The sequence below is a fragment of the Lagopus muta genome, chromosome 12 (genome assembly GCF_023343835.1).
Source record: "Lagopus muta isolate bLagMut1 chromosome 12, bLagMut1 primary, whole genome shotgun sequence".
NCBI lineage: Eukaryota > Metazoa > Chordata > Aves > Galliformes > Phasianidae > Lagopus > Lagopus muta.
In genome coordinates this window covers 17,809,107-17,834,132 of record NC_064444.1, presented here as the reverse complement: position 1 = coordinate 17,834,132, position 25,026 = coordinate 17,809,107, and the positions used below count along the sequence as shown (strand labels likewise).

Sequence of the window (25,026 nt, the reverse complement as noted above, 5' to 3'; positions counted from 1 at the left end):
GTGCCTACATGCTTTCAAAAATGAGGAATGGAAGGATGGTCGAGCTGGGCAGCTGCAAAGGATGGAGGGTTTGTGTGAGGAGCATTATGGCTGCAAGTCACTTTAGGCTTGCTGTGTTGCTGAGGCATTTCCTCAAGTTGATGTCTGGAGCAAAGGACCCTTTCCTTCAATGGAAGAAGTGAACGCTTTCCTTCCTCCCGATCCCTCCTCCTGCTGGTCCTGGCTGGCAACGTGAGCTTTGTTTAACTTTCTCTCCAGGTTCGTGCTGTGGAACCGAGGTGTGTTTTCAGGCATGTCCATGCAGCTGTTCCTGTTCTGCGGGAGGCTGGAGGCTTCTGGGCCAGAGGCTCAAATGCTTTCGCTGCCTCTAGTGAAAGGAGGTGGATTTATATCAGAGGAGGATCTGGCCAGACACCTGAGTAAACTTTCATTTGGTTCTGTCACAGAGCTCAATCCCACTGGATTTGGGTTAGCCAGAGGGGTCTCCTGTAAAACAAAAAGGCAGGGAAGGCTCCCGATCCTCTCTGCAGATGTCTGCAGATTGCTTTATTTTGTTTTATTTTTTGGCAAGCTCTCGCAACTTGCACCCATGCAGCAGATCAGAATTTGGCCTCCAGCGCTGGAATGGGTTCTGACGATGCGGGCAGGCCGTGGCTGGCTCCGAGCAGCAGCAGCAGGGGAAGTTGCGAGCCGTCACCTGAGCAGGAAACGGGCACTGAGGCGCGTGCTGGAGCACCAGGGGCAGTCCTGTTGGTGCAGGCTGTGATCCTGCGCGAGGCTTCTCTCACCGCAGAAAACTCCCGGCTCCCAGAAAGAGCCTGCCGTGAGAACAATGAAGAATTGCACCAGTGAGCGGCTTCCCCTGCGACCAACCAGCCCCGGCAGCGCTGTGGGTTGCAGCGTGCTGAGGAGCATCGGCACAAGCGTTCCCCCACGTCTCCCCTCGGCCCACAGGGGATCCGGGCAGTGGTGCCCAGGCGGCAGGGCAGTGCTCCATCCACCCCATGACACTCTCGCTCGCTCGCACGCACTCACGTGCTGCGGTAATGGTTTAATAGCAGCCCCACCCAGCTCAGCAAGACGGACTTGCTGCGTAAGCAAAAGCTGGGGAATCTCGCCGCTGTGCGCAGTGCTCTGTGAGCGCTTCGCTCGCCTTTTGAGAGAGGTGTTTTTTTTTTTAATTTTAATTTTGTTTTGTTTTTAATTCCACCTGAAGTCACCGGTGCCAAAAGAAAGGAGGAAGGACGGCAGTTTGCTGCTTTGATCCTCTCCCCTCCTGCACTGGGAGGTGGCTGCGCTCCCGGCACAGAGCCGGCCAGGCGTCCCGCGCTGCCGCACCGCTCACGCTTTCTCTCTTGGCAGGACTCGGAGTCGCTGGACGGCTGCATTCAGAGCACGTTATCAGCTCTCTACCCTCCGTTCGAGGCTACGGCCGCCACCGTGCTGTGCCAAGTTTTTGATGTGGTGGAGAAGACGTACCGTGGGGATGGACTGCGCTACCTCATAGACTTCCTGATTCCAGCCAAGCACATCCTGCAGTGCATTCAGCAGGATGCCTGTGTAAGTACATCATGCTCTCCGCGACCTGTTGGGGCTTTGCTGGTGAACCTTCTTTCTGCTGGAGGATGTAAAGTGCCTGGCAGAAAGCGTGCGCTCGTCTGCAGCAGCCTAGGTGGGAGGGCAAGGCGGACAAGTAGGAAACAGTTGAGGGATTGTTACTGAAAACAGACCTTGCTGAGATCAGATGTGGAGCAGTGCCCTCACCTTCCAGAACTGGAATACTGAGTGGAAGGCTTTGGGGCTTGGCGGGGAGGGTTTGCATGGCCTTTGCGAGGTGATCATAGAATGACAGAATGGCCTGGGTTGAAAGGGACCACAATGACCATCTAATTTCAACCCCTTTGCTATGTGCAGGGTCGCCAAGCACCAGACCAGCCTGCCTAGAGCCACATCCAGCCAACGATGGCTGAGTTGAGGGGCTCTCCAGCCATGGGGGTGAAGCTGTTGGGTTGGGGTGAAGCGTTGCCCCCCGCTGTGTCTCCCGGCAGCCCTGGCTCCCTTCGGTGGTTGCTGGAACCATCACAAGGCTCCGTAGCCTCAAGGAGTCACATTACTGCCAGAGCGAGACCGAGATTAATGGGCTTTACTGTTGGGAGGCTTAAATGTTAGAAACGATGAGTCAAATGCCTCCATTGCAAACTTGGCTCCAAAAGAAACCGCCACCCTATAAGTAGGGTTTGCCCTGGCTGCTTTGGCTTTGGCCATGGAGGCTGTACGCAGCCGGGTTTTCAATACATTTCCTCACGGCCAAGGGGGGGAAAATTACACGAGTGGAACTGCTCAGATATGGCAGAGATGAAGCTGAGCCCCACAAGCTGTGAGGATTTGCACGGCGTTCCGTGTGTGCCATGATGCTGAGGCGCCTCACGGCTTTCCTCCTTAGCAGGAGTTGGGCAGAAATCCCTCCTCAAGCTTTCAGCACCCACCGCGGGAAGCCGCCTGGCTTTCTAGCAAACCTCGCCGCGGCACCGGGCCCACGGTCCACGACGGAGGGTCCCATAGCCGCGTGTGGGTGTCTGTGGGCGGCAATATGGCGCCGCGTCCCTCCCGCTGCGGCCGGTGAGGACGAAGCCGCGAAGCCTCGCTCGCCACAACCGATGGCCGCGCTCAGAGTAGGGCGTGGGTGGGCGGGCCGCGCGCGACCCAACGGCCAATAGGAGGGCGGTTGAAGCTGCGGGAGCCAATAGGAGGGCGAGCGTGGCTTGATGGGCATGAAGAGAGCTGAGACGGGCGGGAGTACCGCCCTGAGGGCCCGTGAGGCGGAGAGGTGAGGGACGGCGGGGGGGGGGGGGGGGGGCATGGGAAACATCGAAATGGGAAAGGTGGGGGCTGAGGAACGCTGAGGTGGGAGAGGTGAGGGCGCTGGGCTCTGAGGTGTGGGCAGGGCTCGGGGTGCAGCCAGCCCCTCCGGGCTGCAGGCCGTAGCGGTGGCTGTAAGCGCCTTGCCGCCTCGCTCACGGGCCCTTCTGGCCCTGCGTCGTGAGGGCCTCAGCTGCCGGCTCCGGGCGTACAGGGGAACCTCGAGCCTTGCGCTTTCTTTATGGGAGGCCCAGGCTGTGCTGTATTTCGCTTAGAAGTCTGCTTGTTTGAATTCTTATTGCTCAGAATTGCTTCTCGTTTACTGTCGGCTCCATCTCTTCACCGTTGTTCCCCCTCGCTGTCTAAAATTACAGGACTAATTCTCATTACTTGTTCCCTAAAAGCTTTGCCTGCCTTCTTGAGAGTGTAAACAAAAGCAGTGTTTCCTCCTGTATTTTCATTAAGCTTTTCCTAAGAGCACTGAAGTGCAAAACGCTGACTGCTGTCTGAATGGCAACCATGGGAACTTCTGAGAGAACAAGATCTCAGCTTCTGCAGTGGCTTCATGAAGTCATAGGATCACAGAATGGCCTGGGTTGCAAAGCACCACAGCGCTCATCCAGTTCCAACCCCCTGCTGTGTGCAGGTCACCAACCAGCAGCCCAGGCTGCCCAGAGCCACATCCAGCCTGGCCTTGAATACCTGCAGGGATGGGGCATCCACAGCCTCCTTGGGCAACCTGTTCAGTGCCTCACCACCCTCTGGGGGAAAAACTTCCTCCTAATATCCAACCTAAACCTCCTCTGTCTCAGTTTAAAACCGTTCCCCTTGTCCTATCACTATCCAAGCTCTTAAACAGCCGTTCCCCCTCCTGTTTATCCGCTCCCTTCAAGTACTGGAAGGCCACAGTGAAGTGTTAGGTGAGTTCATGGGCCTCAACTGGGTGTGACAGGACCACCAGTCTGTGATCTCCAAGTGTGCGCAGAGGGTCTCTGTCTGCTTAGAAACCAGGTTTTGTTAGAAGCCTTCAAATCCTGGGCTAACTGGACTGCTTGGTTTGTTCCAGCCCAGCTGTCCTCATGGCCCTGGGACCTTTGTGATACCTTTCTCATTGGTCATCAGCTCTTTCCTGTAAGGCAGCGTTCTTGGCTGCAGCTGCTGGGCACAGAGCCTGGCACTCCCCAGCCAGCCCGGGTTGGCTCTGGCAGTGACTGAACATGAGAAGAGCAGAAATGCTTGAGCCTCAGGTTGAAATGTTCAAACAACTGAAATAAGCCTCTTCACGTAACCTCTTTGAAGGTGCTTTTGGGAACAGCACAGGGGTGCTCTGCTTCTAAAGTTCTATGCCTCTGAAACATATGGGCTCTGGAAGGACTTGCGTTCCTGCTTGTTGGATGTTGATCTAGCTCTTGCTGCAGTTCAGGTGGTAGCTTTGCAGGTTTATCAGGAAGTTCTGAGAGCTCTGTCTTTTGGGTTTGGTGACTTTATTGCTGAGGCTTCTTCCGCTTGTTGTATGTCTGTAGGCACGCAGGTCATCTCAGCAGTGAGGTTGGATGTCAGACTTCTTAATGCACAAAAGCCCCCAAACCTGCTTCCAGGTTTTAACAGAAATTCTTTAGGTCAGGTAGATGCAGATGGAGCTTTATGTTCGTGCTGCTACTGGTGGTGTTTTTCACTTTTCTCTCATATAAACTGTTTATAGTCTTTGAGAACTGATCCTTTTTGTCAGCCCACCTCCCCCTGTGGCCTCAACGTACTTATTAAGAAATACTCTGGTGACAGAAGAAGTCTGTGAGCTACGTATGGTCTGAGAATGGCTGAGCAACTTCTGCAAACTGCATGTAGTAGGAGGAGGTCTTGATCTGCTAATTTAGCCATGCTGTGCAGGAAAGGGACTATAGAAGTCACTTTTGTCATGGCGATCAGAAAACATGAGGATTGAGGGCTGCAAAGCTGTGATCCACTCACATTTGAGGGATGTACAAGCAGTGTGTCGGGTCATATAGGTTTTTAAAGTCAGTTTAATGGAAGCAGAAAAGAAAGGGAGGCAGATTTCGAAGCTCAAGGTTAGGATATAAAGATAATATAAGATCCTCCAAAGTAAACAGTCTTACCTTAGCTTTTTTTTCCTGGTAGTAATGCAGCATGTGGGTATGGCAGTGGATGGTTGGTTGTGCAGAGAATAGGATTGAAATGGGAGCAGAAAATGACTGGGTTGGAATAAAAAGGGCCAGCTGATCTCCTCCTGGAATGTGGAAGAAGTTACCACGTAATGCTGATAACAGGGATTTGTATTGAATCTACTAAGTCAGGGCTAGCAACAAAACACAGAGAACAAGCTGAGCGTACAACAACAGCAGTCACTGAGTGTGGAAGGAATTAAATGAGCCTTAAAGCATTTGTGAATGTTTTTTACACGTGGTTTGCTCCGTGGCAGGTAGTGTAAGAACTGCCTTTCCCATAGAACAGCCTTCTGTCGAGACAGAGAAGTTCGGTGGTTTGATCTCTTCCTTGCAGGATTTATGATGGGTCAGATGGAAAGTTAATGACTGTGTCAAAGGGATGGAGGTTCATGCAAGCATGACAAGATGGGCAAAAAAACTGGTGAAAGGAAGGGTGTGTGTACTGCAGTGAGAGCTGGATGGAAATGGGAGTCATGGGACACATACTGCTTCTCATCTGTGACCTTGGCATAAAAAGTAAGAGTATGCTGATGACCGGGTTGTGATGAAATGAGGCTGGGAGACACGAGCAATAGCAGGAGGAGGTGGGTAAATGTATGACACAGGGTGGACTGTGAAACTGTGTACTGAAGCTTGTGTGATGGCAGAGTGTGAGCGCGTGCCGTGATAAAGTGGTGGGCAGAGTTTGTGTTTTGGGTTCAGCAGTTTGGGGAGCAGGGCTGGCTGGTGGCTGGGTTACTGTGGGAGTGTGGCTGGAAGGGTGAGGGTGACTGTAGCTCTAAGGAGCAACATGCTTCCAGCCCTCTTGGGAAATGTTGGTGCCTTACATCTGGTGTTCTGCAAGGCTTCACACTGCAACGAGAGGAGCTGTGTTAAACAGCTGAGGGCACTGAGGGCAGGCCTGGGGGGGGGGGGGGGGGGGGGGGGGGGGGGGGGGGGGAGGTGCGTTATGGAGCTGTGGCATAGAGATGGGGGGGGCTGGCTGCAGGGATGGGGGGGAACTGCCAGAGCTGGAGAGTGAGCAGGTGCAGCGAGGGTAAGAAACCCAGCTGGCGTAAGGTGCAGACTGGGGAACGTGGAGACTAAGGAGCTTGATGCCTGTACCTGTTGTTTCAGTGTGTGTGAGGATCCAGGAGGTTGCTTCCAGTCTCGTGGCCTCTCTGCTGTGTGACAAGTTCTTTGAGTGGAAGCATTTTCCTTCCATCTGTGTGACCTGCAGAATACAGCCCTTTATAAATAGCAATCTTTGTCAGGGCTTCCATGTGACCACGTGAGGGGAACAAGATAAAAAGCCTGAAGTCAGTGCTGCCAATCCTAACACGTCTGGGTTTCTAGATGACAGCTTTCCAATTTAAGTATTGCATCCAGTACGGGGGAATCCCTCCTAAGACCTTGTCTTGACAAAGAAAGTGAAGTTAATCATGAAACTAAGAACGAATTATTGCTTGTGGCTTGATTTAGACCTCATTTTACCCCAACAGAATTGAGTTCAAAGCAGCGATTTTTACTTTTTGATGTTGTGATAAAGCTGTAAATAATTGAGTCAGGTTGGTTCAGCCGTGAACTTTTACTTAATTGGGAGCTGTCTTCAGACTTGTCTTGTTTGATGCCTGGAGTCACTGCCTTTTTATTTGCTTTTCTTCTTAAATATAGGAAAAAGGTACATGGGAGCATGGGGGGGTCCTGAGTGCTGCTGTGTTTGGGGGCGAGGGTGGATTTCTATGGAGCTGGAAGGCTCACACACTGAGCCCATGTTGCAGGTGTAGGGAATTCCTGTTATGTCTGTAACAGGACTTCTAAGTGCAAACGTGGAGGAAATGCTAAAATGAAACATTCAGAACATGACTGTAAGTTGGAAAACTGGGCAGGTCTGTGCCCAGCGGGCATCTCCAGGGGCTGCTTCTCATAACTTCAGTATGTTGTGCTGAAGATGACTCAGACTCCGGTGGGAATTCTTAAAAGTGAAAAACGTGGCTGACATGAACCAGTATCTGGCTGACTACAAAGTCTGGGTGCAAAACCTTTGTAAGTGGGCTTGTATGAAGAAGGCATGGCATAGCTGAGAGGCTCAGGGCTCAGCAGGTCAGGGGCTGCTCAGCTTGGTTGTGCAGGTCCTGCTCTGCTGCCTCCCTTCTGCTTTGTTTCACCGATCTCTCTTTCCACTCACTGGTGGGTTTATGATGATCCCTTGGTGCTGATTCCTCCTAACTTGTCTCCACCTGTTTTTGCATAGGCTCTCAGTTGCTCCAGCTGTGTGATGCCTTTTTCCTGACTTCCTGCTCTTCTATTAGGCTCAACCAAAGTCAGATGGAACACACTGCACCTCAACAGCGCATGTTTAGAAGAACTGAGTCCTCAGAGCTTAGTACCTTCATTCTGCTTTCCCTCCCCCACAGCACATCTTAGCCTAAGGGCCCTTTACCAGATAGGCAGTGTCTTGCAGCGCTAGGCTGGGTAGAGGCATTCTGTGCAGTAATGTTTCTGCATCTTTAGCCTCCTCATGGTTAGTTTCAAGTATACTTGGTACAACCTAGAGCGTGCTGTATAAGCTTTAGAGATCATAGAATGGCCTGGGCTGCAAAGGAGCACAGTGCTCATCCAGTTCCAACCCCCTGCTGTGTGCAGGGTCACCAACCAGCAGCCCAGGCTGCCCAGAGCCACATCCAGCCTGGCCTTGAATGCCTGCAGGGATGGGGCATATTGTTGAAGTCTGGTCAGGCTGTGGGTGGTGTTTAGTTGAGGACAGAGGTTTTGTGCATTTGCAGCACTAAGGTAAAGAAGAGCTCTTCTGCTGGGAAGTGGGAACTCTGACATCAGCACCCCAGGTTCTGGGCTCAGTCCTCCGCCTGTCTGTGCTGACCCAGCTTTAAGTAGGGCTGATGCTTGTGACAGATGGCTGGTGTGCGTTCAGCTCCTGAGACGCTGATGATTTGTGATGGTAACTTGTCCTTTTTGTGTTGGTTTCCTTTTAAAGAGACTACCTCAGTATGGAAAACTCCCCTACGCTGACTGCCAAAGACCCCAAATTGAGCTGTGCTATTGCCATAGCTGCTCTGTAAAAGAGACGTGTGGTCTCTCCCATCCAGAAGCTTGAGCTGAGCTGTGTTCCTGCTGCTGAACATGCTTTGTGTTTTCTCTCTAGGTTCAGTACTGTGGCTTGCTGTTTCGCCACGAGGGCTGGCCCCTGTGCATTCACGAGAAGATTGTAGTCCAGCTGGCTTCCATTGACTGGCGAATCTTGAAGCCTGGTGACTTCTACCTGCAGGTGGTTCCCTATCTGAAGAAGTCTCCACGGATCGTGTTGAAGTGTTTAGCAAAAGACAAGCACAATGTAGAAGAAGTCGTGATTCCAGAAGTTTCCTATACCTCTATTTTTACTCTGGAATGGTTGAGTACTATCAATGGAGAGCGGATGGGTATAGCACTGGAAAATTGTTTACTGACCACTGATGATAAAATATTTCGTGTTCCCTGGGATAACGTGGTTAATCCGGAATTTATAAATAAACCAAAAATAATTGAAAATAATACTGTCGCTCCAGAGACAACAGGGAAACCTTCACTTGTATGTCTCCCCATGGACCATGCTGAGCACAGCTTACCAGACCTAGAATCTCAGTGTCTACAGGAACAAAGTCCAAATTGCAACAACCTGGTTGTTAGCAGCCCAGCTCCACAGTTAGGTGGAACTGTTGTCAATGGTGTGTGTTCCAGTCCTGTTCCTGAGGAGGATTTGCAAAGTGACCTTGAAGGGGAATACGTTGAGCTCGCCCAAGTTTCACTGCCCCGCTTTGGACCACAGACAGGCTCGTTAACCCAGTCACTGGCTTTAAGTTATCTGACTCAGCCTAGGACAAGAGTGAATGCATCTAAAGGCAAGCACAGGTTTATTGTCATTCAAGATAGCACCTACTCCAAGAACTTAGTTCACTCAGCACTTATGCAGAAGGAGCCCTGTCAGATGGACGCTCTGAGCACTTCTCCAGGAGTTCTCAAAAATGTAATTCCTTTGGAAAGCAACCAAACGGCGGCATGTGAAGAGCTGTCTCCAGAAGCTCAGCTGCTGCCAGGTGCTCCTGGGAGCATGGGAAACAGTTTTCCTGCAACTGCAGCTCCTTCTTTTGGTGCGGAAGATTCCCGTGCCGTGGAGCAGGAGGCCTGCAGTGAGTGCTCTGGTGATTGGCAGTGTGCGCTGAGCGGCAGCGGTGACGTGTGTGCTGGAGATGGTGTCAGCTGCAAAGCACAAATGACTGGTTCTACTGGAAACATGGAATTAGAAAGCGATGGTTCCAGCATAAATCCCGGTGTTGAAACGCTGGAGCAGAGCCCAGAAACAAATCTAGATGCTGCTGCTGAAGAGGAGCTTGTGGAGGAGCGTGGAGAACTGCTGACAGAGCATCAATGTGAGGTGACACAGGTGGATCCTTCTCTTGGGTCTGTCCTGGGGCCTTTGGGACCGCGCTGCACACTGAAGGAAGGTCCCAATGCTTCTTGCCAGAGTGCTGGTGAAAGTACTGCACCAGTCCAGGCCGCTGCATTGCCTGCCACACCTGAGAGTTCAGCTGTGGGTGTGGGAAGAGGCTCTCCTTCAGGGAACATGACAGATGCAGCGGCAGTCCCAGCTTGTTGTGCTGATCAGGAAACAAGTTGTAGCTCTCCAGTAAATCCTCCAGAACAGCTGAACCGAGGAGAAGTAGGTGAAATAGAGCAGGGAAGAAGAGAGAGCCCTGAGGATGTCAAAGAGATTGAACAAGTACAGGCTGTGAAGGAGCATCAGAGTAGCTGTAGTTGCTGTTCTACCAACGCTCCTGTGGATGGAGTGCTTTCAGATGGTGAAGAGCAAGAAGTCCCTGCTTGTCAGCATAAGGGAGCTGAAGATGCCGTGCTGCCCCAAAGTGCACTGCCAGCAGAGAGCGAGCAGGTGGCAGAACAGTCAGGTACCAGTGGATCTTTGCTGGGTCTTGATGCTCAAGCAGAAGACTCGAGTCAGTTTGGAAGCCTCAAACCTGGAGAGAGGTGTGGGGATCCAGGAGGATGGACAGAAAACCACAGCCATGGAAGTGAAGTGAACTGTGTGCTGAACCCAGAGTGTGTTTCAGCCCAGGACTTGCAGGGAGGGGAGGAGAACCAAGGCAGTTTTTCTGATGTGGACAGGTCAAAGGCAGTAGCCTTAAAAACACTGGAATCCATAAAAGAGGAGCTGGAGGTTGGACCACTGTCCTCAGGACCTACTGAGGGGAGCATAGAGCCCACTGCTCTGCACTCCCACCCGGAGGCAGTTCCAGAAGCATCATCTCCTAAAGGTAAAGGATCTGGGTGTCTGTGTGTTTATCTGACTGATAACATAGGCAGAAAGCAAAGTGCTTGAGAGCTCCTGCTGGCAGGTATCAGGAGGCTTTGGGGTAACAGCACAAACCACAGGAAAGTGATGAGGCTGTCATTTTTTTTGTGGCTTGAAGTTAACTTTCTTTTCAAAGGTGGATTTATTGCAGCATTTTGTTCACAGCCTTTGCAAATTTGTTATTATGGAGCAAAGTTGGGGTGGTGGCTGGTGACCTCCACCTGTTGCACTCGCTGAGTGCGTTATGGGTGCACGCAGTAGGTGTGCATGAGAGCAGAGAGGCTGACTTTGGGGCAGAGTGGCTGTGTGGGGATGACTGACAAGATGAAGCAGCAGCGGGTGGCACAGTCAGATACTGGCTATGGAACATGGCTGAAGGTCACCAAATGTGTGTGTGTGCTGCCAGCTGCAGAGTTGAGGGATCCCTCTCCATCTCACTCCCTCTCCCTCTTAAACAAGGTGTCTGAGCAGGTGTTGCCCTCGCTTCTTAATGCCTCATTGCTGTGCTGGAGCTGCTCCCTTTGAGAAGAATCGATGCTGGCAATCCAGGTCTTTGCCTCTTGTAGCAGGCAGCGTGCAGTCCCACAGACACGATGTTGGCTTTGCCTAGCTCTGCTGAGTCTGGAAAGCTGGAGCCAGATCTGTGCATCACAGTGAGATGTGGCGGGGGCGGGGGAAGCACGCCATTCCAGTTGAGCAGCTCGCATTCCCTGAGACCCCTGGCTAGGAAAATTATCTGGCTTGAAATGTGAGGATGCTTGAAAGGGTTGGAGGTGCAGATGCACGTTGTTGGAGCACGTCTGGGGAGCAGAGCTGGCAGGGATGCGTGGCCGGTATCTGCTTGGATGCAGCGCTTTGGCTGCAGGCACAGTTGTTATTTTCTGAAGTGTCCAGAAGTCACGTTTCACCAGAGACCTCAGTGTGACCTCTCCTAATGGAGAATCTCCATTCATGAGTGGGAAACTTCTGCTTCCACCTGCACTAAATAGGTTAATTTAGTAATTAGGCGGGCCCGCTGTTGCTGGGCATCTCTGATGCTGTTGAACAAGTGATGGGCATCTATGTTCTGAGAAATGAAGAGCTGTGATGTTTCTGAAGAGCATCCAAAGTCACAAGCAGCAGAAGGAGGTCACACTCTGCCCGTCTGGCTGTTTGGGAGATGTGTGCCCAGTCATCAGAAAAGGGGTTGGCCAGGTGGCTGTGGGGTTAAGGCAGAGGGCAGCTCAGTGTCCCTTAACACTGGGGTATTTCTTAAATACTCTACTGATAAGAAGCTGTAATCTGTTACGTTTGACTGCTTGGAGACCTAAACAAGTTATTCGTCCCCTTTAACTCTCAGAAATACTGTAATAGGGAGCTTATGCAGTGAGAAATTAGACAGTGAAGCAAAGGTCCCAGGCTCAGTCCTACAGTGCTTTCCTCCTCCAGCTGCTCAGTCTGTAGGTGAGCTGAGCTCTTGGTGCCTGGCTCTTGTTTTGCTGCAGGGGCTGCTCATGGGGTTATCCTGCCCAAAATGCATATAACCACTCCCCCAAGCTTCCCGTGCCTGGTTCAGACCTGCAGTGCCCACCTTCTGCTCTCTGTGAGGCATTTGTGGGCTCCTATTAAAGCAGGTGCCGTGGGTCAGATCAAAACTCCTTTTCAGATCTGCTGCATCTGCAGATTTTTCCTCATCCTTCAATTTCTCCCCTTCCCTCCCACTCCCGTTCACAAACTGAGCTTATTTTATGCATAAATATGACCGGGCTTGGAAAGATGTTGAGTAAAATGTGACCTCTACTGAGTTGGTTGTCTTAAAATTTACATTGGTTCCATTTGCAGAAAACCTACTTGATGTCTTTTTCCTTCCCCAGTGGCTGACTTTAAGTGAATTTTGAAACTTTGCAGCTCTCCCTGGAGGAGAATTCCTGTATTTTGGGGAGTGGAAAATAACCTGATAGTCAAGAAGTTTGCTGAGGAGCCACCCAAGGGTGGATTCAGCAGCACCTGCTGGGGCGTTCAGCTGCCGCTCAGTGTTCCTGCAGGGTGTTAGCATGCATGATGCTGATGCCGGGGCAGTTTGCAGGAGAAATGCTAATGTCTCTTTGAAATGCACACAAGCAAATCCTCCTCTCCCGCTTCCTTCCCCTCGGGGAAAGGTGGAACCTGCAAACATGGCAGAGTCGGCTGTCCCAGTTCTCAGTTGGTTTTTTGATGTAATCCTCTGCGTTCTGCAGTTTCCGCTTCGCTGAGCGCCTCCACCTCAGACTGCAAGTAGCAAACAGTGTGCTTGGGCATGCCTGGGGAGAGCTGGGGCCTGCACACCTCCACGGGGCCTCTGGTAGGGCAGGGTGGCTTTGGTCAGGGCCTGTGTGCTCCAGAGGCTGCACAGCTTTTCTGAGGTGGCCTTGGCACCACAGCCGTGCCCGGTGGGCTGAACGAAACCCTTCTCTCTCCCGGGGTTGAGCAGCTGCTGCCTGTTCCTAAGAAAGCTCCAGTGCAGGGCTGCCGTGTGCGTTTGGGTCAGTGTGGTTCCTTCAATGTAGCCGTGCTCCCTTTCTTTGAATGCCACCTTTAGGTCTTCTTCAGAGGCTTCCTTCATGTGATGCAAATCCCCTTACTACAAATAGCATGTGTGCTTGTTGCCACAGCCTCCTGAGAACGTGTTTTCCCATGGAATCTACGAGCCCTTAAAACATCTGGGCTGTGATTTCTTTGGCCCGGTGATCCACGGCAGGTCTGTGCCCCTCTAAATCCCACCTCAGGAAGATATGGTAGCACTGCCCAAAGCAGTGACCTCTTTAATGGAAAACAGAACCTGAACTGTAGTGCTGGGAACAGAACTGAGCCCTGCTGTGTCCCACAGTGGTGCAGAGGCCTCAAAACTTCACCCCAGCAAATGCCATGTGAGATGCCAGGTCCCTGAGAGGGATGTTAGCAGGGTGCTGGGCTGCACTCAGTCACTGCTTTGTGGCACAGCCCTGCAGCCCCTCCTGGCTCTCCCCTGTTGGCTCTTTCTGCATGCTGAGCCCTGCTCTCGAGGCACTTCTCTTACCCACTTGAGCAGTTCTGAAGGCAGTTTGGGCTGAGCCTCAACCTGCAAATCTCCTTTGCTGCTAAAACTTGTACTGAAAGCCACTTCAAGGACTGCTTTGTTCCAGTGCCGCTCTTTAATGAAGTATTGGAATCTGTTGGTAAATAAACTGAGTCAAGTGTCAGCACTGTTGATGCAGCAGGAAGGTAGAGTGGTTTGAGTCAATTTTAAACAGCAATTAAAGTATGTGACTTCACAGCAAGCAAATAAATGCTCCCCTCTTTTATTTTCTCTAAAGGGAGGTTGATTTCTATTGGTAGATACTGAAGTTCTGTGATTTGCAGAGAAGTAGAGCCTTTTTTCTGCAGCATGTGCCTCTGCCCAGCAGTGATAGCCTGGCTGTGTGCTTAGGATCCTGAAGACACGCTCCTGCCTTTTAATTCCCACCATGCTGGGAAATGGGGAGTAACATAGCGAGGAGAATTCTTCTTCTCTCCAGCTACCTCTACATGAAAACTGAAACTCAAAGTGGGGAGAAAACTGGCGTTAATTTGTGTGCAGTAGCAGCTAATTAATTTTGGAATCAGATGAATCCGATCACTTGTTCTTCAGAGCTGAAGCGTCAGGGATATGAAGAGTTTTCTCCAGTTCCCCAACAGAGCTGATTGCTCTCCTCCTTCTGTTCTTGAGGGTTTTAAAATAGATTTCTGCCATTCAGGCTAACTGTTAATTAAAAAAGTCTGGACGAGCAGAACGAGGTCTCTTTGCTGGCTAATTCCCAGCTGATTTGTCAGCCTCCAGTCGGCTTTGCATTTTCAAGAAGCAATCTGCAAGTGGTGTCGGGGGAGTAATTCTGCCGGGCTGGAGCGGCTCTCCCTGTCAGAAGCTGCTTTATCACTTTGCAGTGCTCGTGCTGCTGGAGCTCTGCCAAGGGTTTGTGCTGCTCCGGACTTGGGGCTGCCAGCAGACACGTCCTGCTCCATGCATTACCTTCAGCCATGTCCTGAGCGCAGTAATCCTGCTCCAAAGTGAGCTGTTAGAGTTTGAAAACTTCACGATCGACTGTTGTCTTTTTAATTGCTGCAGCATTCATGTTGTGACAGGTTTGCAGCATGTGTGATGCGTGCTGCTGGCACGAGGAGCTGCGGGGTGCTGGGGGCACGCTGTCCCTCCCCACTGTGGGATTTCCTTGGGACCTTTCTGGGTGGAGCTGGGCTCCAGCTTCTGACTGCTGCTTGTCTTGCAGGCATGGTATCGGACGGGGCAGAGGTGGTAAAAGAAGCATCTGGCACAGATGTTGTGTTGAAGGCAGCAGATAAAGCCTGTGCCCTGGAGGAAACCTCCGCACCTGTTAGTCCCCCCACATCCCCAGCTCCTGGGGCTGCTTGGGGCGGCCGCTCTGCACCTTCCATAGTCAAGGATGTGAACCCTGAAGTGCTCAGGAGCGGAGTCGCCTGCCTGCCTGGTGAGTAGCTGAGCCTGAACGTGTCTGGGGAGTGGGGCTGCTGGGGGGGCAGAGGAGATACGCCAGGTTTTCGGTGCTGCAGTCTCTGCCAGTCTCATTCCTTTCATTCCAAACCTCTCCTGAAGTAACAGTTTAGAATTCTCTTCCAGTTTCTGCACGGGAAGGGCAGGAAGTAGAGTTTCCCTCCCATGAAAGTCATGTTTGCTTGCTCCCTAGAGTCTTAAAACGTTAACGAAGCACGTATGAGTCAGAAATGCCAAATCTGTGGGCTCATAGCATTAGTTCAAAAAGAAGAGTGAGTATCCAGCTAATGATATGGTGGGCCTGACATTAGACCTGGTCAAAACAATAGGAACTTGATTCACATGGTAGATAATTAAAGGACGAGAGCGTGGAAGTGGCTATTTGACAGCGCTCTTGTAAAACCAGTTTTCTTCTCGGTAATTAGAAGTTTGGTTGATTAAATGTAGCTCCTTGGGTAGAAAAGATTTCTCTAACGAGTTTGATTTCATTAGGCAGGGTGTTGAAAGGAACATCCCAGTGCAGTGTGGATGAGCAGCGTGTGGGATGAACGATAGCGTGGCTACATGGCCTCTGACAAAAGTAGCTGTGATGGGAGGACTTCCCAGAATTGTTCTGCCGGGATCGGCTGTAGGTCAAACCTTGCTCAGTGTTTGTATCTGATATGGCAGCAAAATATTGAATTGCTGCAGTTCAAACTTCTGGATGGGACAAGTTTTGGCAGAGTGGTAAACAAAGCTGAGGCTGTTGGACGGAGCAGCCAGGATCATTTGGAGTGCAGGGCCCAAACAAGAAGGCTTTGTGTTTAACCAGATATTTACTTAGACGGAGGAAGTGAGGACTTACCTCTGTGGTGCTGCTCAGTGACAAACAGCAGCTGCTCACCCCAAGGATTCTGCATCCCTGCTGCCCGGTGTGGGCCAGGAAGGTGCAGCATTCAGTGAGCTCACGAGCTTCTTTCATTTTGGGAATTGCCTGAAAAGCAGAGAGGAGTGGTTTGGGTGCTCTGATACCTGCAGGAGGGGCAGAAGAGGGAGACAGCCTAGCTGGTACCTGGAGGGTTATCTTGTGCGAGGCTGGCAGCGCTGTTAACCTCCTAAGGTGACTGAGATTAAAAAAAACACAACAGCCTTAGATGGGGAAGGAGAAAAGGGAAACAGGAGTACTTCAGTCTTGTGGAAAAAGGTGAGGTGAAAAACCAGGTGCAGGGCAGACTTATGGTACCTGCTAGTACATAAATTAGCATCGGTAGGTAAACGGGTCTGCTGATCAGCATGGGCTGATTACTATGTGTATGTCAGCCAGAAAATGAAGTGTTTGATAGAGAAACACACAGGCCTTGCTGTAGAAGGAGCCCAACTGTGGGAACTGCTGCTCATATTTGTCACAGGTTCCTACCACATTGTACAAAATCACAAGGATTCAAATATGGGTTGGAGAGATGTGTGTTTGGAGTGAGTTAAAGGAGGAGGTTTGGGCTTGTTGCATCCAGGGGGGCTTTGGTCTGAAAGGGCACTGATATGGTTGTTGTTTCTTCTCTCCTGTGAGGATTGCCCACTGACATCCAGAAGGAGATGCCTGGGGAAACACGTGCACCACTCAGTTAAATGCCAAATGTTAGATACTGGTAATGAAACACTGCGTTAGAGAGGATAACTTTTATGACAAGCAGAGAATAAAAAGTAATCAACAGGCTAGCAGGTGATGGAGTTAGAAAGTTTCCTTTCAGGAGTGTTCCGTTCCTGCGTTCTGTTCTTCAACCAGCTGGTTGTGTCACTGTTGCAGACCTAGCCCTGCTGGCTGTTGTTGCTTTTTTGACCTAGTCAGGTCATTTCCTACTCACATGTGCTGATTAAAGGTTTAATCAAGTTCTGGTGGTGCCTGGCTTCCCTAACGGACAAAAGATGATGCTTCAGAGCAAGGAGGCTTTTAATGAGACTAGTTATCATAGCCTTATGCTGAGAGTAACTGAGAACTTTCTTTTAAAATCTTCTGATGAGCCCTTATGAAATGGGATACAGCTCTCCAGCTCTTTGATAATACGGTGTCCAGAATTCAGTATTCCTCCTGAAGCACGGAGGCGATCAAAGCCTCTGACCCTGCTGTCAGCAGGAGAAAGTCTGTGCCACGGTTCTGACCCTGGGAGGCAGAAAGCCCTGATTTTAAATGATGCCCATCTGTGTGTGTGGCTCTGACTCAAGTCATGTCCTTGTAACAGGTTGAGATCACACCAGGGCAGTTTGCTCTGCTTGGGGCTGGCCATCTGTATCTAGTTTACCTCCCAGCTCACTCGCTCCTCCCTTGGATGGGAAGAGAGGTGGTCCAGGGCTGGTATCTCTTGGGGTAGAGGAAGGCTTTCCCTACACCTCTGCTTTTGTACTGTGCTTGGGACTCTTCCCTTCTCTCACACAATTTGTATGGCAGGAAATGCCTTCTGTTTTAGTGAATTACTTTTCACACAATAGAGGTGCAGTCCCTGCAGTTCTGTGGATCATTTACCTTCCTGAGCTCGCAGCGGTGGTTACTCACAGCGGTGGCCTTGCCTGGTGCGAACGACACAGGCAGCTCTGGGCCTCCACAGCGGTGTGTTCTCCTCTTGTTACTTCTCCTTACATCTGGAGAGGAGATTGGATGTAATTCCAGTCCTTTTCCTTGTGGTTCTCAAGGCGTGCCATGGCTAAAGTTCAAAGCTGGAATGTCGCTTAGTTTTGGGAGCTCCTAGAGCGGGCTGCAGCCTGTGATAAGCTGTCTTTGGACTTCTGAAAGGCAAGAGTCAGGTAGCAGTTGTGGCTAGTAGAAGTGGAGGGGTTTGTCCTTCCTCAGCATATCCCAGCTCAGCTGTGTTGCCTGTAATATGCCTTAACCGTTCCCTAGAACTGGTAGCAGCATCGTGGTGGCTGGGCCTCGTTTGTTCCTGAGGAGCTCGGGAGCCTGCAGAGGTTTCATGGCTCTTTCCTAGGGAGGGAGGGCAGGGCAGAAATGGGCAGTGGGCAGAGGTGGCTGTGATGAGCAGCCTCTACATGTGATACTGGAACACAAGTGGGTGTCAGGTTATTTATCTTGAGATTCTTTCACTTCTCAAAAGGTTGTGTTATCATTAGCCAACTTCTGCCAAATTTGGTGAGGATTTTGTGTTTGGGTGGAAGAGAACAGTCCAAGCTGAATGCTGCCCTGAGAGAAGGGCAAGCAGAGCTCAGCTCCCTGAGCAGTGCTCAGCCATTTCATTCTCGGGCAGCAGTTACATACTTTGGAAGTGTGCTTGTAGCTCACGCTGGTGTGTAACACAGACTGTGTCTGGTTCTGCAGAGCATTTCTAGGGAGCTGACAAGGGTGACAGCAGGGAAATCTGAAACATACGCACCTGGAAGCAGGCTCTGTTAGTCTGATGTCCTTGCATGACTTCTTGTTTCTCCCTCTTTTACAGGTACCAGAGATAAGTCAGGACGTGCGGTGGCAATAATAACAACAAGGAACACAGCCTGGTTAAACCCTCACTGCAACACCACTGAGCTGGTTCGCCTCCTCCTGTACCTGCACAGCATCCCGAGGTTTGTGACACTCCTGGGCTGTCAGGGGAAAGAAAACGTGCTCTACAAATGTGGGCTCTACCAAGACCTTTTCACTTTGAGATAGCTTTAACTCTTATTAGCTTATCTAACTTTGTCAGTGACTTGGTAGGCTTTCACCCGTAGATGAACAGAGCAGGCTTAACACCTGAGAATGTTTCTGTCTTTCATGCTTTTTCTTATGCTTTTCTCTTCATTCTGACTCTGGGAAAGATGGGTTTTTGGGTCTGATCCAGAAGGGCTGTTCTTGTGAAGCACTGTAAGGCCAAGCTTGACCCAGAACGCCTTGAGGAAGGACAGTTTTTCCTGTGCGGATCCTTCAAAAGGGGGATCAGCACTTCTGCCATTGGTGAGAGGTGTCCTAGGAATTGGAGAAACTGAAAGTTCACATGAAAACAGGGGTAAAACCTGAGCTGTCTGGGTGGTGGTTTCCATTGTATGTGTTGTTAAGGGAAGGAATAGGGGCTAGATAGTTAGCTTTCCTTATACAGAGCCATAACGTGCCTTCTTTACCCCATTACTTCCAAGGGCTTGACTTTCAGGGACTTGCTGATCATCACTGCTGGCTAACATGATCTCTTTCTCTGTCCTTGCAGACCTGAGTGTCAGGCTTTGGGTCTGACTGTTCTTGTGGATGCTCGTCGCTGTTCGCCGGTTCCTGCTCTCTTCAAGGCATTCAGCATTTTGCAGGTGATCCTTGAGCTCAGACAAAGGAACGCTTCTTGGCTTGCTGTCTTGGTTGGAGGTTGTATCTCCATCTGCTGCTTATGTCTCCATCTGCCTCCTGGCTTTGAGAGATGGAGTTATGCACCCAGCCCTGTTTGAAGAACTTGCCAGACTGCAGACAAAGCAAAAAAAACCTAAGCAAGTCTGAGTTAGAGAACGCTCCTCCCCACCCCTTCAGATTTATTTGTCTCTACACTGAGAACAGTCCTGTATCTGAGTGTAAATGCTGTCACAAATGATAGTGTGTGGTGATGCTGCCTGTTGACTGGGTCTAGGTGAAACACAGGGAAAAACACAGCCCACAGAGAAGGGAGGAGGAGAGGCCTCTGCCTGCTGCAGCAGGAGGGAAAGGCACTGCGTGCTGTACCAGGTGGAAGAGCACATGCAGCTGTTTGTGTGGCTGGTGGTGAAGGATGGGAAACGGACATGCTGTAACTCTATATTGCTTCAGGTCAAAGGCTTTCGTATCAATCACTTGGGAAGCAAGTGGGCTGTGATGCCTCTGGTCCCAGATTGCTTCTGTCTGTTGTTATTAGAAAGCCAGAGGAGATTCTGGGTTGTAGCTATGACTAATCTTGTTTAAGCAGGTGTTCCTTTTAAATCAGAGTGTAGGTCTCGCAGGGCTCAAGCTCTGCAGACTGGAATGGGGCAGTGTTTTAATGAGGCTGGTGTCCCTGTGGTTTATGTGCTTCAGTGCCACATCTGAGTGCTGGGGCTGAGTCAGAGTCCTCCTGCTTCCTGGGCTGGGAGGAGGTGTGAGCACTACCAGTGCTCATTCTCTGTGCTGAAGGAGTAATCTGATGCCCTGCTCAGTTCTGCAGAGGTAACAAGCGAGTACCTTCTCTTCTTGTTATGTTCACATGGCAGTGGCTTGCTAAAACTTTTGAGTGCTTCTGTGTAGGTTCCATGGCTGTGTTTTAGTGGGGTTATTTGGAAAACAGCAGCATGTTGAGAGACAGTGTGCTTTGGGGCCACTAGTAGGTCACTGCTCTCACAGAACACAGCAGGAATAAAGCCCTCCCGACTCAATGCTTCGTATCCCTTGAAATGGGGAGGGAGGAAAAGCTTTTTTTTTTTTTTTTAAACTACCTGTGCAATATCCTGCTGTGATGTCAGTCTAGCTCTGAGTAGAGGGTAGAACAACATTAGCTCGCAGGGATTGGTGTGCTGCAAGAGAGGTTGCTGGAGCTGAATGTGTGCTCCAGGTAACTGACTGACAGGCTGATTGCTCTGCCTGTGGTCTGTTGGTCCTCACCTTGCCTCTTGTGCAGACTCTGTCAACAAGACCTGCTCAGCTGGCTCGCTGTCTGGTCTTGGCACAACAGTAATCCCCTGGCTCTGCTGAGCCTCTTGGGGATGCCTAGCATTTACTTCTGGTTTACCTCTGGGATCCCACAACATTGTTCTCATCTGCTCCAAAATAAGGAGCGCAAAGTTTAGAAAACTGACTACAGTGCAGCAAGTCAAGTGTTCTAGAGCGTGGCGGGGTTTGCTGGGCAGTGGATGCAGGAGCAATCAGTGAGTTGGGCTTGGAAGGTCATGTAACAGGTGACCTCCTTGGGCTCCTCTCTGGAATCCCTGCTACACCTCCCAGTTTCTCTTTTATCTAGCACACTGTGTCTAGAGAGCTCATCTCTCTTGTTCTGTTCTCTGCTCAGCAGGACTTTATTTACGTTGCTTTTGTGGAGCCCGCTATGAAAACATGGGTGGGATCTGTGAAGTTCTGAGACCCGGTGTTGCTTGTTCAGTTTGGAAGGGACATCTTCCTCTTGACTCAGCGGTGAGAAGCACTGCTTCACAGCGGATGAGCACAGCAGAGATGACCTCATGCAAAGTCTCTTCCTGTTGCAGTGCTCGAATCTATTAACCCTATAGAACCTCCCTGGGGAGAGAAGAATTTCATCCCAGATATTTCTGGGTCAAGATTTGTCAAGCTGAGGCAATAGCTCTTCCATTTTCCATCTTTCCACAGTGAATGTGTGAACAGAATTATTAAGTACTAACAGGCAGGTAGCTTTCTCTGACTTTCCTTTGCTGTCCAGAGCCACCTTGTGAGCCCTTCTCACCCTCTTTGCTTTCAGTTGTGTTCTGCGAGACTTTATTCCCCATCCTCTTAAGGATGAGGGTGCATGAAGACTACTGGAAGCCTTTCTGTCCCAGGCAGCACTGGGAGCAGAGGCAATATCGAGTGCTGCAGAGCAAAGCTAACTTGAGAGGAAGGAGGAGAAACTCTGTACAGAGGAGGAGAGGGGAAGCGTGCAGTGTTTATGTGCTGCAAAATGGATCGTGCTTTGTTCCCAGGGGAAGCTGTATAATAATGCTTTGGAGCAGGCTTTGTGCAGAGGGGAATGCTGCTCTGATGCTTGGTCACAGCTTGGCACCAGCTAGCTCTGTGCTGTGGGAGCCTGCTGCTTTGAGCTTTGCTGTGCCTCAGTGAGCGAGGCAGCGTGTGCTGGACTTCAGAGAACAAACAGCTGTGGGATTTTCCTCTGCCTGAGCTCTTAGAATGAGATACTTGTGAGTACTGCATGTCAGTGCAAATGTTTAATCCCTAATCTGCTGGATCTGCATTAGGCTGGGAGGGGAGAAGTCTGTTTATGAAGACAGGCACAGAGTAGCAGTTTAAATTTCTGTGTAATCCTTTTGCTGTTCAAGGGTTGTATTTACATGCCCTGTTAGCGCAGTAGTGTGGAGGAGCTCACTCTGATGTTAAAGACCAGGGATCTCCTACAGCTCTACGAGTAGTGCTCACTTAAAGACTGAGCGTGGGGGTGTCCCATAAGCACAGGCTGCCCAAACTGCCACTGCTTCAAGTTGTGGCCAGCATGAAGGTTGGCCATGGGCTTGACTCAGGAAGCCAGAAGCTGATTTGAAGCTTTTGCCTGAAGAAAATAAATAATTCTTTCATTTAAAAAAGCAACAGGGTCGGTGTTTGCCCTGCTGCTTTCTGAGCTGCTGTTAATACTGCCCTTTAACGTCCACGTTGTACCTGTGATGGGGAATGTGGTGTTCCCTTGGAGTTGTGGGCTGTGTTTTAGCTTCCACACAGCTGGACCTGTTAGCAAAGGTAGGAGATGATATGAAAACCTGTAAGGAAGCTTCTGCAGGCAGGACCCCACTGCTTGCAGCTCTGCTTGCCTCCCAGAGCTCTCCTGTGGACTGCTGTAGCCCACTTGGATGCATCCCTCAGAGCTGGATGAGACTGACTTTTCTTCAGCTGTTTGGAAAAAAAAAAATATGGCAATGCTTAATTTCTTTTGGAAGTATTTCTTTCTCTTGACATTTTTCCCCTGCCAGCTTAACCTGCAAATGGTTTTTCGGCTGCTGTTTTCAGCACAGCGCACAAGCAAACGAGTGTTTGGCTCTTAGAACTCTGTGTTACACCAACCCCAACCTTTATCCTCTCAGAATCACAGAATGGCCAGGGTTGGAAGGGATCTCAAGGATCACGAAGCTCCAACTCCCTGCCACATGCAGGGCCACCAACCTCCACATTTCATAGCAGCCCAGGCTGCCCAGGGCCCCATCCAACCTGGCCTTGAACACCTCCAGGGATGTACGGGGCATCACAGCCTCTCTGGGCAGCTGTTCCAGCACCTCACCGCTCTCATAGTACAGAACTTCCCCCTGACATCCAACCTCAATCTCCCCCAACTTCAAACCATTTCCAGATTGTAAGTCTTACAACTGCTGGAGTGTAGGAGGGATTGTGAAATAATACATTTATCTAATTCATAGCTCTGTGACCCATCTTGGCACTGTGGATACTCTCATCCTTCATTACCTCCTAGCAGACAAACTCAGAGCTACTGGTGTTCAGTGTCCCCCCATCTTCTCTTTAGATGAGCTTTAGTATTTACCCATTTCAGCCTAATTCTGCTGCAAGTTCTTTTTGGCCTTTTGATCAGTGTTCAGATAACAGTGAAAGTATGAATAATTTGCTTTGGAGAAAGGGATCTGAGAAGACAGGAACCTCTTGCTGCTCTGGGAGGTATTTCAGCTGAGCTATTTTCCTGACTGTTCCAAAGGATCCTCTTTTAGCATCACAGAGAAATGTCTTTCCCTTTGTTGTGTGATCCCTGCTGCCGCCTGCATTTGCAAAGCTGGGTTTGTTTCTAAATTGCAGTGCTGGGTGCAGCGTCAGGTTGGGCAGCACGGTCTGTGGTGGAAGGGAGATGTCTGCCTCTGTGTGCTGGCCCTGCTGCTCGTGTTGGATATTTCACTTCAACAGTGCTGGGGCATTTTCTTAAGCAGGGTTGCTGTGGCCTCCTGTATGGCAAGCTCCTTGCAGCCTGAGCACTGCCGAAAAGGATTTGTTGCTGGATAGTTTCCAAGGTCTTTGCAGATGCAGTGAACAACTACACGACACTTAGATGGAATGGCTTCTCTCTAACCATGAGGAATGACAGCTTTTCCTTGCAATCCAGATCCCACTATCGTTTATTTGGTCCTGTCTGTGTGATCTGAATGTTTCTGCTACGTTTCCCTGTCCTTGCTGTCAGTTTCCTGTAGAGTGCTTCTGTAGTTGGAAAGCTGATCCTGGGTCACAGATTGAGCTGCATCTGCCAGGCATCCCTCAGTGTGTCCAAATAGGAATTTCTCTTGGTTCAACTCTAGCGACAGGATGCAAGTCCTTGGTTGTGAGTTGGCAGTAAGTATAGAGAAGATGATATTTTTGGCACTGTGGGGAAAAAACCTTCCTTTCAGTAAGGAAAAACGACCTTGACATGGACATTGAATGTAGCTGTTCTTAATTTTTTCCTTCGCTGATTCTTTTCCATATATATAAGGCAGCATTTTTTTAGATGAGCCAAGACCTGCCCTCTTTCACTGCTTCCTTAAATACTGCACGATTAGTTGACGTGAACTGAACTACCTTAAGGCCTTGGTGCTCTGCAGAGCAGCCTTCCCTGTTCCTAGTGTCTGCCTGCCAGGCTTCCAAGTACCTTTGAAATTGCAATCTCTTGTGCAGAGCTGGGACAGTAGATTCTCCGTAGCATCCTGGGTGGACAGGTGATGGGATTTCCCCTCTGTTCTTTTGCAGGACATGGATCCTCATTGTATTCATGGAGTACTGCTGCTGGTTGAAAGAGATCTGACTTTTCGGATGGAGAAGCCAGCAGCAGGACAGGTAATAAAAGCATTTGTGCAGGGGCTGGGGAGCTCTTGTTATCCTGTGTTTAACTGTGAGCACAGGGTTCTGAGTTCACTAATGTACGCTCATTCTCACATGAAATCCCTTCAGTTCTCTATATTTTATGGTTGTAGTCTCTTATGGGTGTGGTATTTATGGGGTTGTAAAATTTCCTGGGAGCTGAACCTCTCTCTGTCATGCTGTGTTTATTGTCAAGTCCATCGCTGACGTGTCTGCCATAATTATGTCGGTCTGCTGGGGCCCTTGAGATGCAGGGGGTTTGCTGGGGATGTGGAGAGCTGTATGGAGGAGCCTGTTCATTAACAATAACAAATAGGCTTTTCTTGCTCTCCTCTGAACGACGGAGGAAATCCTTGGTCAAGAAGAGATCTCGTTTTTCTCAACTCCAGACTCCATCCCATGAAGGGACTTGTTGCTTCACAGACTGTTCCTATCCCATGTTTCCTCCCCTTGTAGCCGCTGCTGTCAGCGGCTGAGAGCCTTCTGCAGGAGGAGGAGGAGGAGACGTGTGAGCATGCGAGGTTCTCCTGCAGCTGGGATATCTGGGAAGGGTAACAGGAGGTGCTAACAGAGGAGGGAAGATCATCACAGCATCACCATGCCCCCCCCCCCCCACTGGAAGTAAATGTGCCTTGGTATTCCACAGCTGTGTAGGAAGTTTGGGCTTTTTAACCTCTCTGATTGCCTGTGATGAGTG

General features: G+C 50.3%; 1 protein-coding gene across 7 annotated transcripts in view; it reads left to right on the top strand.

The window, feature by feature from the left end:
- PLEKHG4 (pleckstrin homology and RhoGEF domain containing G4) overlaps positions 1 to 25,026 on the top strand; it is an 80,510-nt gene that overhangs the window by 14,064 nt on the left and 41,420 nt on the right. For 5 of the 7 annotated variants that reach the window (XM_048959071.1, XM_048959075.1, XM_048959073.1 and 2 more), the window contains exons 1-7: positions 818 to 1,165; positions 1,363 to 1,560; positions 8,185 to 10,345; positions 14,643 to 14,861; positions 18,307 to 18,430; positions 19,045 to 19,138; positions 24,219 to 24,305. In XM_048959071.1, the coding sequence (XP_048815028.1) occupies positions 833 to 1,165; positions 1,363 to 1,560; positions 8,185 to 10,345; positions 14,643 to 14,861; positions 18,307 to 18,430; positions 19,045 to 19,138; positions 24,219 to 24,305 (3,216 nt within the window). In that variant the 5' untranslated portion in view covers positions 818 to 832. Of the gene's footprint in view, positions 1 to 817; positions 1,166 to 1,362; positions 1,561 to 8,184; positions 10,346 to 14,642; positions 14,862 to 18,306; positions 18,431 to 19,044; positions 19,139 to 24,218; positions 24,306 to 25,026 lie in introns of those variants that run through there. The other 2 variants (XM_048959074.1, XM_048959076.1) reach the window with 1 other exon arrangement.